Below are 15,498 nucleotides of genomic sequence, written 5' to 3'. Positions count from 1 at the left end.
AATTGACTAAAATTGGAAGCAAATTTGTTTGAGTTGTAGAAAAATTTCAGTTGGAAGGGATCTGTGAAAGCATCTGGTCCAACCCCAGCTCGAAGCAGGTCCAGTAAGACCAGGATGCTTCGAGCTTTGCTCAGGCAAGCCCTGAATATTCCTGATGTTGGAGATTCTGCAGTCTGTCTAGGCAACCTGTCCCAGTAGTTGACCCACCTTATAGGAGGAAAAAAAATCCCTTCTATCTAGACAAGTTTTCCTTTGTTGCAATTCTCGTCATTTTGCTGCACACCTCCGGGAAAAGTCTGACATGATCTTATCTCTACTGTGCCGTTGGCTTTTTGAAGACCACCACAAGATTACCCTCGAGCCCTCTCCTAGGGCAAACCCAGTCCTTTCCGCCTCCCTGCTGTGTGCTGTAAAGGTTTAGAAAAATCCTAAAACTAGCGTGGCATGGGAATGAGAAATGAGAAAGTTACACTGAGATTTGAACTGGCGGTGCTTTCATCAGTTGTAGCAGCCTGAGGCGCTGCAAGTGCAGTGGGTGGAGATGGTCTGGCTGGAAGTACCTACCTTCAGCCCATTTTTGTAACACTGATAGAAACTAGGTGGAGAAAAAAAAAACCTTCCATAATGTAATTAAGTAAACCTTAGAGAAAACTTCTCAGCACTTAAGTGATGCCCACAAGACTAACCAGCTAAAATTTTTAGTCTATTTATTTCATGGTTCTCAACTACTGTGCATAGATGTTAATCACAGTACATGGCAATCACAGTTTTCTCTCTCCTATTACTAAAAGCTTTTCTTCTGAATTTCCAGAACAACATAGCTGGTGGAAGGGTTGCTTTGCATACAGCAGAGCAAATCAGGGTGGTGGTGTTCATGATAAGGACTCTTTTTTTCTTGGTTTCTGAACTGTGGCTTATTTTGTGCATATTCATGCTTGGTTCTTTGAGAACTGGGAATGTGTGTGTTAAATAAAAGAACTGATCTCTGCAGTGACAACATATTGTTAACTGGTTGAAGCTTAGTTGGGTGTATTCTGTATGCTTTGGACCACTTTGGGGGTGTGTGTGTCCTATTCCTGCTATGCACACTTAACAGGAGTAGATACTCTCTTCTTCCTCTCAATAACATATAGTTGGGCTTTTTTGTCTTCTTCTGCAGAAACTCTCCTGGATGACTTCCTTCTCACGTACACAGTCTTCATGACGACTGATGACTTGTGCCAGGCACTTCTGAGGCAATATCCTTTTATTAAGTGTTGTATTAGCCAGGGTCACACAGTTATACCTAGGTTTATATATTGTCAAGCCTTATATCAATTGCAGTAAATTGCATGCCTGGGATAATTAGTTTTGCTCTTTGCATATGGATATTATTGAAGTATAACCCCACATCGTTATTTTGAGGTTGCATGTAAGAAGGGTGAGGAAGGAGAACAATTATCTAATATTTTCTATGGCATGCTTAGAAGGTGGACTATACCTGGGGTTTTGGCATCACACCGCAAGAAATACACGAACAAATAGGAGAAACTACAGAAGAGAGCAACGGGAATTATCAATATTCTAGAAAAAAAAGACCTACAAAGGAGGATTGAAAGTATTGGGATTGTTTTACTAGAAAAGGAAAACTATAAATAGGACAGTCTTTCAGGTAGGAAAGAGGAAGGGAAGAATCTGTTCCCATATCAATGCCAGATGGGACAAGAGGCAGTGAGATTAAATTGCTGTAAGACAGTTTCATGTTAGATACTAGGATTTTTTTTATATATTAGGAAAAGAAACACTGGGGTGGAAAATGTATGAGGCAGTAGAATCTTAGATATTGGAGACTATTAGGAAGAAGAAACTAGAAAATATATTCCAAGGGTAATATAGGGTATACTTGAGCCTCTCTTAGGGTCGTCTAGTTAGGGTGGACTTGGATGGACTGGCTTAGCTGATCTTTCAAGGTCTCTTCTTCTCCAGTCCAATTTTCATAAGGTTTTATGATACTTGGAATTCAGTTCAAATCTGTAGCTTCCCAAAGTTCAGGTTCTATTGTTTTCTAAACTCAAATAGGTGTGGAGGAAGAGATTCAAACTGGAAAGATTAAATCGAAATTTGGGTATAAGTTCCCTTTATTGGCATGTGCCTGTAAACATATATAGAGATATGTACATTCACCTATTAAAACATTTAGAATTTGCATAGCTGAGGAATCACTAAACAGAAAATTCCTGCTCTAAAGTTGAATGTACAAAGCTAAAGCTGCCTCTGAATAAACCTGTATCCAAAACATACACATTTGTGTATGTGCATACTTAATTCACAAGAATGCTTGAAAGATGTATTGAAACAGATGCCTAACTCTGTGCAATCCTACATCTGCTGGTTTTGTTTAAAGATATATAAACCTTTAAAACTGTTACAAAATAACCCATATAATGGGATTAAAACCTATTCAGACCATATGTTAATTCTTAGAATACCTATATCTATGTAATACATTTCAGAATATGCGAAAAGAAAAAAATTAAGAATAAGAATTTTACAATCTCTGCTCCTTTTATCATGGGATGCAGTATATAAGTCTAACCCATTCTGAGATAAAAGAAATTTTTTTCTTGCGTTTCCCGTTACTTCCACAGGCTATGGAGTATTGTTTGAATTATCTTGTATTATAAAATAAACTTGCTTTTCTCTTTTTTGTCTTTTCTTTTTTTCCTCTGTATCTTTTGTGGTGAAAACATCATCTTTTCACCTAATAAAAGAAAGAATAGCAAAGGAACAGGACCGATGTACAAAGTGGGTATCTTCTGTCATTCGGTGTTTCTGCTTTGTGAATAGAGGACAATGGTGGAAATGGATTCTTTCACCTTCTTATTTATTTTAATAGTGTTATTTCTGCAGATAGTGTAATTTGCCCAGGGAAAAAGAAACTGACTTCCTCTGCCTGGGTTTTTTTTTGTTGTTAATGATGCATTGTCCTCCTTCCCGCAGACATTCACGTTGGCATCTGTGTGGAGGACAAAGGTTTGTTCCCAGTTCTGCAGAAAAGATATGACTCAACATTGTATAATTCCTTTTGAATTGATTTAGCTTTTATAGACTTGCCTCTCTAATCTATAAAGGAAAAAAACCCCTGTTGGCACAGGGGATGAACTGACATTCCTGTTACTGAGCATTTCATTCCAAAGAGTTGATGAAACTCCTAAAGCTCCAGAGAGGATAAAACATTCAAAACTGAGCGATGTAGTAACAAACCTTTCATTAGCCAATGAGACAATTGCAAAATCTTTTCCGTGACTTAATTTGAAGCTTCAGTGAAACCCATAGTATTTGTTCCTTAACCTAGTGTACCTATTGTGCTAAGAACCACCAAGGGAAGGAAGATGACTCTGATGTATCCTGTAGGAAACGAAAAGTCTTGCATTTGGTGTCTCAGTGGACTTCTCTCTACAAAGACTGGTTACACGAAGATGAGCATTTAAAACAGTTTTTAAAGGTATTGAAACACTTTCTTATGCATTTCAGCGCTGTTTAATTATCATACTGTGTCTAAAAAGCCCCAACAGCAAAATCTAAAAGCATAATTTTTCATAGTTAAATTTTCTCCGTAAAATCTATAATATAAAATTATTTACATGTGTCTTCCTTGAACGCCTTAGAGACAGCCAGTTTTAACAGAAAGCCTGTAATGTCAATACATTCAATGTTAAAAACATTACTTTCTGATATGAAAAAGAGAGTTTTGAGGTCATTGTAAGAGATGCTACTTTGACTGAAGAGTGAAATGCTATTCCACAGTGTTTGTCAGGTGCACATGGAGAGCAGCACAGCTTTATGTACTTTTAATAAATAAAATGATGTCCTTACTTATTAGCAAGGATGTTCCGATCTTTCTGAATGAGTTCCAAAAGCTTTTATAATTCTCTTGTAAATTTGCAAATAGCCCTGTCATCACTGACCGAGATCCATCTGGTGGTTGACTTTTTTGATTTGTTTTTTTGTTTGTTTGTTCCACCTGATGGTTGAAAGACAAAGGGATGAAACATTGAACTAAATTTCAAGAAAGTCTTGAGCTTCCTTTTTTATTTTTATTTTTATTTATTATGTTTTTTTGGAGTAGGACACACTGCATATGAAAGCAGAGACCTTAGGATTTTTGCTGTTTGGTACTAGATGGTAGTGCTGTACTGGAAAGGGGACATCATTCCCGCTGTCACATAGTTACACTGTGTTTACCTATCTTGATGCTGGGCTTTTTTTTCTGGCCATGGAGGTGTGTGACTGTGTATTGCCACATAATTTCTCTGCTTGAGGCTTCTGTGCAATATTAAGCAGAAGTAACTTGAATGATAGTTGAAGTTATACATGCAAAAACAATATATAGGATAATAAGTCAGAATCATTCATGCTGAAGTTTATGAATGTAGGATTGTTAATTGGGCTAAAGCAAACCTGATGACTCGGCTTATACATATGATTGTCATTTTCTTGGAAGGGAAAGAGAAGCAGCTGTGAAGGTTCTGAAAAAGTATAGAGAAAACATTTCCTACAATTTCGGTCATGAAAGCTGATTCAAGTTATTTACCTCTTAGCTGAGGTAGTATCTTTTACATTTAACTGAAGTTCCTGATTGATGATATTCAGACAGTGCCTCCCCCAAAAATAAGAAGTAGGGTTTGTTTATTTATTGATTGATTGGTTTACAACGAGGAGTATGTTGTTATTTGTTTGAGACAGACATCAACTTGATTTAAAATGCATGCAAATGTGAGGAGAAGCAAAGGAGACCATCCTCCATGTTAAAAGTCTCAATCAAATGAACCTATTTGTTATCATTTTGGATAAGTGATGAAGGTGTGGCATGTTCTTATGCTTCAAAATGTGTTGCTCTGATCTAACCCACATTTCATGTAACAGCCACAGGTGCTGTTTTAGATCTTCCTGTTTGTAGACTAGTGAGCATCAACATTTTGCCCTCTCACTTGGTGATGACACAAAGAGTGTTTTGCCAAAGGCAAGGTGAATATTGACCAGCATGGAAATCTAGACAGGAACATTCTCTTCTTATGGGTCTTGCATGAATATAACGATGAAATTTGTTTCAGTAGGTTAGTGCTTGAATTGATTTAGACCACTGATGTGATGCCTTAGATTTATGTTTCAGTTATCAGGTTTTTGCAGACACTGTTTTATTTTGTAGACGATATACAGGAATGTGTTAGATGATGTGTATGAATATCCCATTCTTGAGAAGGAACTGAAAGAATTTCAGAAGATACTTGGGATGCACCGTCGTCAGTAAGTATTCATTATACTTGTGATCAAGTCTCCTTTTATTTAAAGTGCAATTTATTTCTGTTGTCATCTTGCTGTTATTCAGTAAAGCAATGAGTGATACAAGTACTATATTTATTTTTACAAATAATCTCTTTAAACTAAAACTAGATTATTCAATCTTCTCTGATATTTGTTGGGTGGTGTGTGTGGTTCAACAGTCAACCCCATCATTTTTGATTGGGATGACTTGCAAGTAGAGTGATACTTTATGGAAAAGCTGGCAAAATGTTCTTCGGAAGCTGCAGTTTGTGGCTTCAGATGGTACATTCATTCTCATTCTGTCTCTGCAATCTACAGTACTGAGAAGCAAATCTCTTTTGCAATAGTTATCTCAGGGTTAGTATTTTACTAATAATTTTGCTATTGGTAAAAGATACTTCCTTGGCATGGTTTTCCAACAAATGAGGTTTGTTTCTGTGGTTTGGCCATTGGGGAAGTGGAGAGAGCTGTGTCCCTGAGGGTGACCCTGACTGCTCACGCTGGGGGGGCCCGCACTGTGTGTTCTCCAGCAGCTCACAGGTTGGCAGCATTGCTTTTTACTACATCAGTTGTGCAAGTCACAGAGAAGTTTTCTGGCTGAGCCAGGTGCCCTTAGCTTTCCCTGAAGGAGCTCTGCAGTCATTCTTTCCAATGTTATAAGCTTTGTAGTAGCTAAAACTTCCTTTTCCTAATGTTTGGCTGAAAAGAATAATTTGGATTTTCCTTTTTGTTTCAGCACTGTAGATGAGTATTCACCTCACCGAAAGGTAACGCAAACCTGATTGTTGCTGGTTGCTAGATAACTTACCATCTCAATTTCTTCCCCTGTGCCCACTTTCCTCTCTTTTCTTGGCTTCTCAATTGAAAGTGACTGGTGGCCGAAAACATGACAGGATACATCAGTGAGGTTAGACCTGCAATGTTGCTGAAGGAATTTTTCTTTTCCTGCCAGCACAGCCTGGATATCAGCTTCATGAGCTAACCTGCAGTGTCTGTGACAGTATTAACATCTTAACAAGATGCTCTGAGATGTCAAAATTCAGGAGAGGCCTGGGAGCACGTCCCCACCGGGCTGGAGAGACGTAGCAACCTGGGCAAACCAGGCTGAGCACAGGCGTTGCCTATTGATGTCAAGTAGACAGAGCAAAGGGAGGATTTGTTGTGGCAGGGACAGAGAAGGAAAGGGAGGAACATGAATCTGTCTCTTTAACCGGAGGGAGAAGATGCAGCCAGAGAAAGCTGGCATACAGACTGCACAGAGGTGAATTGCTGTGGTCATCAAATTTACTGGACTGAAGCTGAAGTGTGTAATAAGCTTAAAATGTTACTGCAGAAACGTGGAAGGGGGAATATGAGATTGTAGCGAAACTGCTAAATAGGCTGATTCATAAGTATAGGAAATGTATATAAGAATAAGTGTGTAAGAAATGGGCTCTGAACATGGTTACAGAGAACCTTGGACTGCACAGGCTACTTAGCCTCGGCATATCCCGTTTCCTTCAAAATCCCCACCTTGGCCATTATTTATTAAGGCAACTCCTAGTTTACTGATCCAAGAAAGGGTGGGTGGATTTCCTATAAAGAAACCTTTTTGGCCAGACGTATGGGCTGAATGCTATGTTCTGTGAATTACTGCTTTGTAAAGGGTAGGGATGCAGAGAGTCACTGTTGTCTCTTTTTTTTTTTCCCTCTTTCTTTCTTCTCCCACTCCCTCACAGAACAAAACCTTTTTCCACCAGTTCAGTCTAAAGGAGAACTGGCTACAGCACAGAGGAACCATGAACGAAACAGAAGAAAGTAAGTATGATTGAAAGAGTGGAGGAAAAACTCCAAAACTGCAAAATTGTTTCTCAAGGGCTGCCTATAATGTAAATTTTTTTAACTGACATGCAGCTTCTGAACGGGACCTTAGGGCCACAAAAGAAGAAAGATTTGACTGTGTAAGGTAACCTTCCTGCCTCCTACTTTGCAGGGGTTCAACAGTGACATGGTATCTCAAGGGCTTTTTGCCCCAGCCTGGTTCCTGCAGCAGCCCTGTAGCAGAGCTGTGTACCTCCCAGGAGTGCTGGCAGCCCACCCACCAGGGGTTTTTCCTGTTCCATTTCATGCTCTCAGTCTCTTGACCTAGATCTTGGTTGCAAAAGGTGAATGAATAAGGCTGTCACATGAAACGGGCCAGGATCTGCTAACTCTGGGAACCCGCCTTATTCCTTCTCGCCTCGAAAATGCCTCTGTGTGGAGTGCAAGGTGCCACTTCACTTTAATGTCAACCGTTTCAAAATGCAATTTCCCTTCATCACTACTAATGCAGTAACACAGTGAGGCTGTCACCCTCCAGTGATGCCTGTATGAGGAAGGAGGCAGAGAGGAGGATAACATTGTGTACACAAGCAGAGAACAGGCAGAAGGACCTCCTAACTGGAAGTCTTGTCCTTTGACGATATATCTTTGTTTCTCACCGCGAACAAAACTCCGGAAGTTCACTTGGAGTCAGGATATTTTTAGTGCTCATTTGTGACAGAATAAAAACTGAGCTTATTCAATGCCAAGTCTTTCTGCGCAATATGTGCTGCTGATAAATATCCTCTTTCCGTGCTTCAAATATAAGTTTGTTTGAGATTTATGTTACCAAGGCTGCTTCTAAAAATGTCATTGCTGGATGAGAACTCCCACACTCATTCTTCTTCTTAAAAAGTTGGACATAGCTTGTGGGTGAATGGGGAGGGAAATCACTGGCACCAGAGAGGGGACAGACTGCGTGGCTGTCGGGACAGGAAGGGCAGGACCCAGCAAGGCCTGCCCTGACTGGGTTAAATTGCTTTTATCGCACTGCTTGAGAGCATGAGCCATGGAAGATGATGGGATTGAGGGAATGAAATACCAAAAGTGGAGTTGGGGAGAGGTGAGACAGGTGCTGAGAGTGGACATCTAAGTTGGTGTGGTGGAGTGCTGCCAACTGATAGCACGTGTGGAGGATGGGTCTGTCCAAGCCACACCGTGCCACTTGACCAGAGGCATTTGATGCCCTAACGTAAGCATTGCCAGGGCAACTTGCAACCCATGGCCACTTCCTCCCACTGGCGTTCCCTCCTGCACCTCGCAGAGGAGCAGCACAGGCTCCTGGAAGTGACAGCATGGTCCATGGCAATAGATACCACATGCAGAACATTGGAAAGGTGCACGGGGGAACAGGCTTTGCGAGAATCAGTATGATGTTTGTTCTTGAGGACCTGACCTGTAGATTGGTTTATTTCAGTGCTAAACAAAGGATATGCCAATAGCCTAGTGATAAATTATCATATTGCTGTCATCTTCCCCTCCCCAATGACAGAGAGGAGGAGATTTCAAACAAATTCACTGTCAGCAAGTTGTGTTGCACTCTGCATATGGAGTCCAAATATTCTTGTCAGGTTTTTTAAAATTTATTTTTCTACCTAGTAATTTACAGTGCATTTTGATGGCTCTATCTTTTCATGAGTTATATGCATTCTGAAGAGAGATTCTGCCATAGGTTGAGCATCTGATTTACTGTCTCTCAGCAGAGACAGGTTAAGAAAAAATTATAAAATCAAATTACTTTTCTTCCCCAAGGTTAAATGCTAAGTTCCTCCTTCCTTCTCATCGTCATTTTTTTCTTTACTACAACACACGCAAAAAAAAAAGATATTCATGAGCATAGAGTTCTTAGCTGCTTCTGGCATGGTCTCATTTAATGAAAGTGCCCTGAAGCCATGAAGATTTGTGGGACAAGCAAAGAGGTATTTCTACATACATCTGTCAATGGAAATAATTTAAAATATACAGCATTTCTGGAGAAGAAAAGTTTTGTCTTACACTGACATGGTAGCAGCCTGTCTGCAATAAGAAGTACTAGAGTAGAAAGAAATGGAAAGTTCAATCAAGCACTGAAGTGAGTATGAAACCAAGAGTTGTGGCAGTTCTTATTATCAGATGTTGTAATTTTTGAAGTATTTATGCAAGTCTGCAGCTCTGTTTTTTCCCTTTTAAGTGTGGCAGCTGTATTTCAAAGAACTGGCTACAGCAAACTAGGCAAAAGATGTAAACCTAAAATTCTGGCAAGCAGAGAGAGCATACATCCAGCACACATCCCTTTTTGTAGCAAAAACAGTACTGCCTGAGCTGACCACAGCATTACTGCTGGGAATCTCCCTCTCAGAGCCTAAACAACTCGTAGACCGCAGTGGAAGTGATGAGACCATGGAATTTCTCCAAACTAGTCCCTTTTATGTGTGCTGCTAGTGAGGCAGGGAAAGAGTTGTCAGAACTAATTGCATTGCTGTTCAAGAAACCTCTGCTGGTGCTAAAATACCCTGGCACTACAAGTAGTTAAGATGTCTAGACAGATAAGCTAGTGGGAGTGGTTGAAGACAGGGAGCTCTGTAAAGCCTCCTGTTCCAGGTGAAAATGGAGGTCCAAAATAATTACTGCAGCAGATAAGAAATATACTGAAAGGGTGGTGATTTATCTGAACCTAAAGTAAGGCGAGAAAAGATGGCAACAGGTGAGTTTGCAAAGAAGATAGGCAGTAGAGGAGTTTGTCCGTGACAAATCCTCATGGGAGGAAGTGTCAGATAGGTATCGCTGAAAAGCAGCCACGAGGATCTCTGTTTCCATCCGTTTGGCCTTCTCATTTCCCAGGGTGAGGAGGTGGGAAGGGGGAAATGGTGATGTTTATGTTCGTGTCCCTGTAGGTCAGGGTGCAGCAGCCGCCCTTCCTGCAGCCGCAGCAGCCAGGCAGCCGAGGCATTGCCGTGGTCGGGTCTGCAAGATTCTCCCCTGCTCTGTTCCGGTGTCTCTGCCTACTGCTGAGTGTGTCTTTCTTTCTTTGTGCAGTTTTCTGCCGTGTGTATTTAACAGAGCACTCCTATGTCAGTGTGAAAGTTCAAGTATCCACTTCAGCTCAGGAGATACTGAAGATTGTAGCAGAAAAGATCCAGTACCCAGAGGAGGAGTTGGCACTGGTGACAGTCACGTTCTCTGGCGGTAAATAACTTCCCTTCATCTGATTACTTACCTTTTAGTGCATCATGGAAGAGAGGGCTGACATTTTCTGGTGCAAGGATATAGCTGTTCCTGTGCGGGCCCACAGCTGGATGACCACGGGAACAATGAGGAGCTGCTTCCCAGAGAGTCGTTTCCATGGCAACAGCTCATTCTTGGGTACCGTGGGATACAGCATCTCCTTGCTGGGAAGGGAGCGCAAAGGACCCTGTCTCCAGCAGTGCTGCAAGATTTTATTTTTCCCCCAGAGATAAATCTCCTACTTATGCATTAAAATTAATTTGGAAGGCCACAAGGCATGGTTTGCTTTAAAAATATAAAAGGGGATAACAAGTACTGTGTGCGTGGCTGTTTCCTTATTTATGGCATGGGTAATGAATATTCTCCAGCAGAAAGGAGGGAGACATGTATTTGCCCAGATGAGATACTGAGAGCAATCAAAGCAATATTTTGTAGCAGTCTTGCTTACAACTGACATTTTTTGCTTATTTAGTATTTCTCATTGAACAGAAAGGCTTATTGTCTTTTTTTTTTTAAGGAAGACGATGGGCTGATATTAGGGATCAGCCAAACCCCCAAGATTTGCTTTTGTGTCTGTCAGGTCTCAAGGTCTTCCATCAGATTGTTTTTCTCGTTGTGGTGCCTTTTGACTCTTAGGGAATATAAAGGAAGCAATTTAACTTTGTGCATAGAAATGCCAAGCTGGATCTACAAAAAAAGGTCTAAGAGTTCAGAATACCTTGGCCATATTCTCAGATAACGTTGGTGTCGATCCCCTGGGACAAAGGATGCACCCTTAAAGATATGGCACTCATTCTTCTTTTTCAGTCTAGTTAAATGAAATATAGACAAATGCTGGGTTGTTCTGTTTATTTATTTGATTCAGAAGTGGAAGGTCACATTTTTCTCCCCCATGCTGAGCTCAGTTAAACAACCATTTTTCTGCAGGGCGTCAGTGTGGGTGGCAGGGAGACGGTGCCCTGCCCCGGCTGTCGAGAGCCTGGGCACGGAGCAGCCACACGGGAGCATTGCACGTAGGCGTCCTGGCCAGCTGGGTTACATCATTTGCAGGCACGCTCCTTTTACCCTTGTGTGTGCCCAAACTTGCCTCCAGTGCGTTTTGCAGCACTGCAAAATCACTGTGCTGCTCTTGTTTTTCAGGTCTTGCGCTCCTGTTGAAGAGCACGGCAAGTTTTGCTCTGATAGCAATAAATCTGGTGCTAACTGCCTGCTTAGCTAAAGAAAACCAACAATTCATAGATAACTAAACACACGATTATCTCTAGACCACATTGGTTCCCAAGAAAGCTACAGAATAGGAGTGGTTGCCACGTGGCGGTTCAATAAGAAACAATAATTAAAATGGAGGTACAATAGGACTGTCATTTGTACATGACCATTATAACCCCAAAATGTTATTTAGTCACCTTGCCTGAATTAATTGGAGTAACCACAATTTCAGTATCCTTGTACGTATGCATTGGTACTCCTCTGCTGCGAGCAACAAACACCAGCATGCCACACATTCTTTTTTTCCCTTATTTGCATGACGCGACTGTCATCTGCCATCCTCTTGGAGAACATGTTTTTATTGTACTCCTGAAATGAGTAAGGAAGCTCTTTCTATTCAAAATTACCTTGAAAAAAACCACTGGTAGTTCAACATAAATGTGTCTGGTGTCAGTGTGAGCATGGATAAGAGGGAAAACAGACAGTTTGAAATGGTGTTTGGCTCTCAGACTCCTCCTGGTCCTATTCCTCCCTCATGGGCAATGAAAAGTCCAAGGTAGCTCTCAACATGCTTGTAGTGCTTTTGGGTCTACACGAATACAGTCACTGTAATCAGCTCATGTGTCAGGTCTCCAGAAGATTACTTGGAACCTGCAGGAAGAGACGGTTTTCCTAGGACGGTTTTTTAGTTGGGTTCTGGGTTTTGCTGCATTTTTCTCCACACCTTTCTCTGGTACATCCAAGAATGCTGAGAGCTGAACCAGTTCTCTGGAATGGAGGAAAAAAAAAGTTCCTTGTTCTTTGCTGTCAGTTTGGTGTGTCCTGCTTTTTACTCAATTGTTTCCTAAATTAATTACTCTAGGTCTAGAGGAATTTCTGTACATACCATACTATCAAGGACTCTTCAGCTTTGCTCCATGAGGTGAATTTCATGGTGTTGTGATCCTTTCAACTTCTTTTCCTGCTGAATGGTCATGTCTGATGACTTCTCCCCCCCTGCTTTTGTCTGCCAGTGACATGTAACAGCTTAGTCTCTGGTGGCCAAGACACTTTGCTCTAACAAAAGCCACTACATTTACAGTAGACACACTAGATTTAAATGAAATGTTCTATAATGCCTAGGAGATTAGACTAGCTGATTGAAGGGTTTCTTTCTGCTCTATCCTATGTGAAGTCCAAGCTGAAAGCAGATGCTGGAAGTTTTTGTGCTCTAGTCCAGCATCAGAGACAGCTCACCTTTATTGCGCCTGAATAGTGCAGAGGTGATGATCCCATGTTTGGCATACCCATAGGGGCTGGGTTTGACGCTTAGTTAAATTCTAAACTGATGTGGCTTTACAAATATATTTGTAATGTTTTTGTCATATTTAGATACAGCGTTTACTCTTTCTGAAGCTTCTGTGTTTTGTTTTCTAACAGAAAAACATGAACTACAACCAAATGACTTGGCGATCTCAAAATCTTTTGAGTCATCCAGTCGTATGTTTGTCTACCGAAAAGATCTGACTGATTCTTTGGTAAGGATGTGTATTGTATACTTTCCATTTTTGATTTGTCTGACTCCAGATCGAGGACTTACTATTCCTGTCAGAGGGCTTTTTCAATACAGAAATTATTTTTTGCTTCCTCAGTAAAGCTTACTGAGCTGCTCTATACCTGAAAAAAAGAATCTTGCATTAACAGCAGTTATTTGACTGAACAGTAATGGAATTTCTTCATCTATTTCAAATAGACCAAAGGTTCTGTACAGCTTAAATCTTTCAACCTACATCAGCCTGGAAAAGCTGACATGTGCTTGTACAGGACTGGACAGGATGAGGATTATTCAGGGCCCATGTGACTTTTTTGTTCCCCTCCACCCCACCCCTTGTGCCTCTGAAACAATTAATATGGCTGGTACATAATCATACAAGGTGATGGACAAACTCCATGGAATTACTACATGTAGAAATAGATGTTGTGCGAGTTCTACCAAAACTAATGGACTTCAGTGTGATGCCAGTGTTGTGGCAGTGCATGGTCAGTTTACCGCTGGCAATATATGCTAGCCACATCTTCTCTTCCCTTCATCTGTCTGTCTGTCCCTCCATCCTCTCACTGGTGCGGGGGGGCGGCGGCGGGGGGGAGCAGGTCTCATTCCCTGTGTCATCAGAAACTGGGACTGCAAACTTTCTCTCCCCCTGTGATTTCCCAAAACCTCAGTGAGGCAGGAACAGTCAGGTGCTCAAAAAATCGTTTCAGTAGCTTTCTGCTAATTATGCATATGTTTTGAAGAAAGCACAGGGACAGTCTCGCGGCTGACTTTTACATGTTGTCAGTACCACTAGGATCTGTGCATTCATGCGAGGGATGAGAAATGTCTATTTACATTTTGTTGGATCAGTATGCCCCGAAGAGCTGACATGCCGCTATCATTGTAGTCTGTCATCCCCATTATCTCCAGCATTCTAGCCACCTCTAAAAATGCGAATATTAAGGGAAGGTTTCCAGTGCGGACAGGTGACAGCCAATCTAGCTTCATTAGTTACATAATAAAAATCACAAAATTTGCAGTAACTGTCAGAAATATAGCACCGAAGTAATGGCTTAACAGATAAGACTAATCTTTCATCTTGGCAGATGGTTCATGTGCCAGGTTTCAGTCTGATGAAGTAAAAAAAACCAAGAGAAACGCAAACCATTGAAAACTCAAGCTAATAATGGAAATTTCAAATGACCCTTAATACCAGCAGTACCAGTGTACACCACAGTAGTGTGCTAAGTAACTTTCATGAAGTTACGCAGTGTTTTATTGGTTGTTGGCGATTACATTTGGAGTAAATTAATCATGAAATGGATGGATTTATGTTATTTGTAAAGGTGGATTGGTGGGCAAGTTGTGTGTATTTATTCTAAATCCGGTGTGTTTACAGAATGATTCTTTTATCTTACAATACAAAAATTTCATGGTGTCTTAATTCAGATTCTATTTTCTGATGGCTTCAGGGATTTTGTTTTCATTATGCTGTCGGCCTGGTCAGTGTTTTATACTCAAGGGTTAGAGAAAGAGAGACAGAGAGGCAGGCCTAATCCAATAGGAAGTCATTGATCCTATTGACCCATTTCCTTTTTCAAGCTATTTATTAAATAGGCTATAACTCCTTGATTTTGATTAGTGGGGGATAAAAACCCCTCAGAGTGCACTTAGGGAAGATTGCTTACTCAGCTCTGTTTTGTACCTTGGTCCAGTAGCTGTTTCATTGCAGAACTTTTGGCATTTGCTCAGGACTTTTTTTTTGCTCTTGGCTGTTGATTCAGAATCCATTTGCTGAAAATGAGGAATTGCAGCAAAGGTCTGTGAGAATTTTGGGAATCAACACCTGGGATCTTGCCTTAGAACTTACAAACTTTGACTGGAGCCTCTTCAATGCAATTCATGAGGTAAGATGCACCATGTCCACTTCCAGGTATATTATTCTAATGCAGCGTTGAGCCATTATGATTTCCTGATATGGCACCAGCATTTTGGAGCATCAGTATTCCTTGGTGCTCAGTTCATCATCATGTGACAGTATGATTTGGCAGCTCTCAGAAGTGGTGGCACTGAATCAGGTCCAAGAGATGTGTTGCAATCCTTGATACTGGAAGAAATTGTTAAAGGTTTGTAACTTCCCTTTGCTAGTGTGTCTCGTATGTTCCCTGTATACCTGGTGGGTTTTATTGAGACTTGCCTCAAGAGAGTAAAAAGTCATGATTATTCTCTAAAAACTGTGTGAATGTGTGATATATGCAGATTGTCCTTTGCACTCGGTAATGTTCCAATAAATATAGGACTCCGCAAATAGGTGTCCTTGATACCACGTTAACTGCAACAGAATTCACAATTTCAGCAATTTAGATGGTAACATAACTGTTCTTGTTAGGCTTCAGTGAGATAAATACTGGGCAGGCTTTATAAAATGG

At 40.9% G+C, this 15,498-nt stretch overlaps 1 protein-coding gene across 2 annotated transcripts in view; it reads left to right on the top strand.

Moving 5' to 3' along the window:
* RAPGEF5 (Rap guanine nucleotide exchange factor 5) overlaps window positions 1-15,498 on the top strand; it is a 161,068-nt gene that overhangs the window by 122,732 nt on the left and 22,838 nt on the right. For both annotated transcript variants that reach the window (XM_075083017.1, XM_075083016.1), the window contains 8 exons: window positions 1,160-1,238; window positions 3,340-3,484; window positions 5,189-5,286; window positions 6,041-6,071; window positions 7,023-7,101; window positions 10,159-10,308; window positions 12,976-13,073; window positions 14,854-14,976. In XM_075083017.1, the coding sequence (XP_074939118.1) occupies window positions 1,160-1,238; window positions 3,340-3,484; window positions 5,189-5,286; window positions 6,041-6,071; window positions 7,023-7,101; window positions 10,159-10,308; window positions 12,976-13,073; window positions 14,854-14,976 (803 nt within the window). The remainder of the gene's footprint in view (window positions 1-1,159; window positions 1,239-3,339; window positions 3,485-5,188; window positions 5,287-6,040; window positions 6,072-7,022; window positions 7,102-10,158; window positions 10,309-12,975; window positions 13,074-14,853; window positions 14,977-15,498) is intronic.

Source organism: Phalacrocorax aristotelis, chromosome 2 (assembly GCF_949628215.1).
Source record: "Phalacrocorax aristotelis chromosome 2, bGulAri2.1, whole genome shotgun sequence".
In the NCBI taxonomy this organism is placed as follows: domain Eukaryota; kingdom Metazoa; phylum Chordata; class Aves; order Suliformes; family Phalacrocoracidae; genus Phalacrocorax; species Phalacrocorax aristotelis.
The sequence above is the reverse complement of the archived record's forward strand: the minus strand, read 5'-3'. Positions and strand labels throughout refer to the sequence as shown.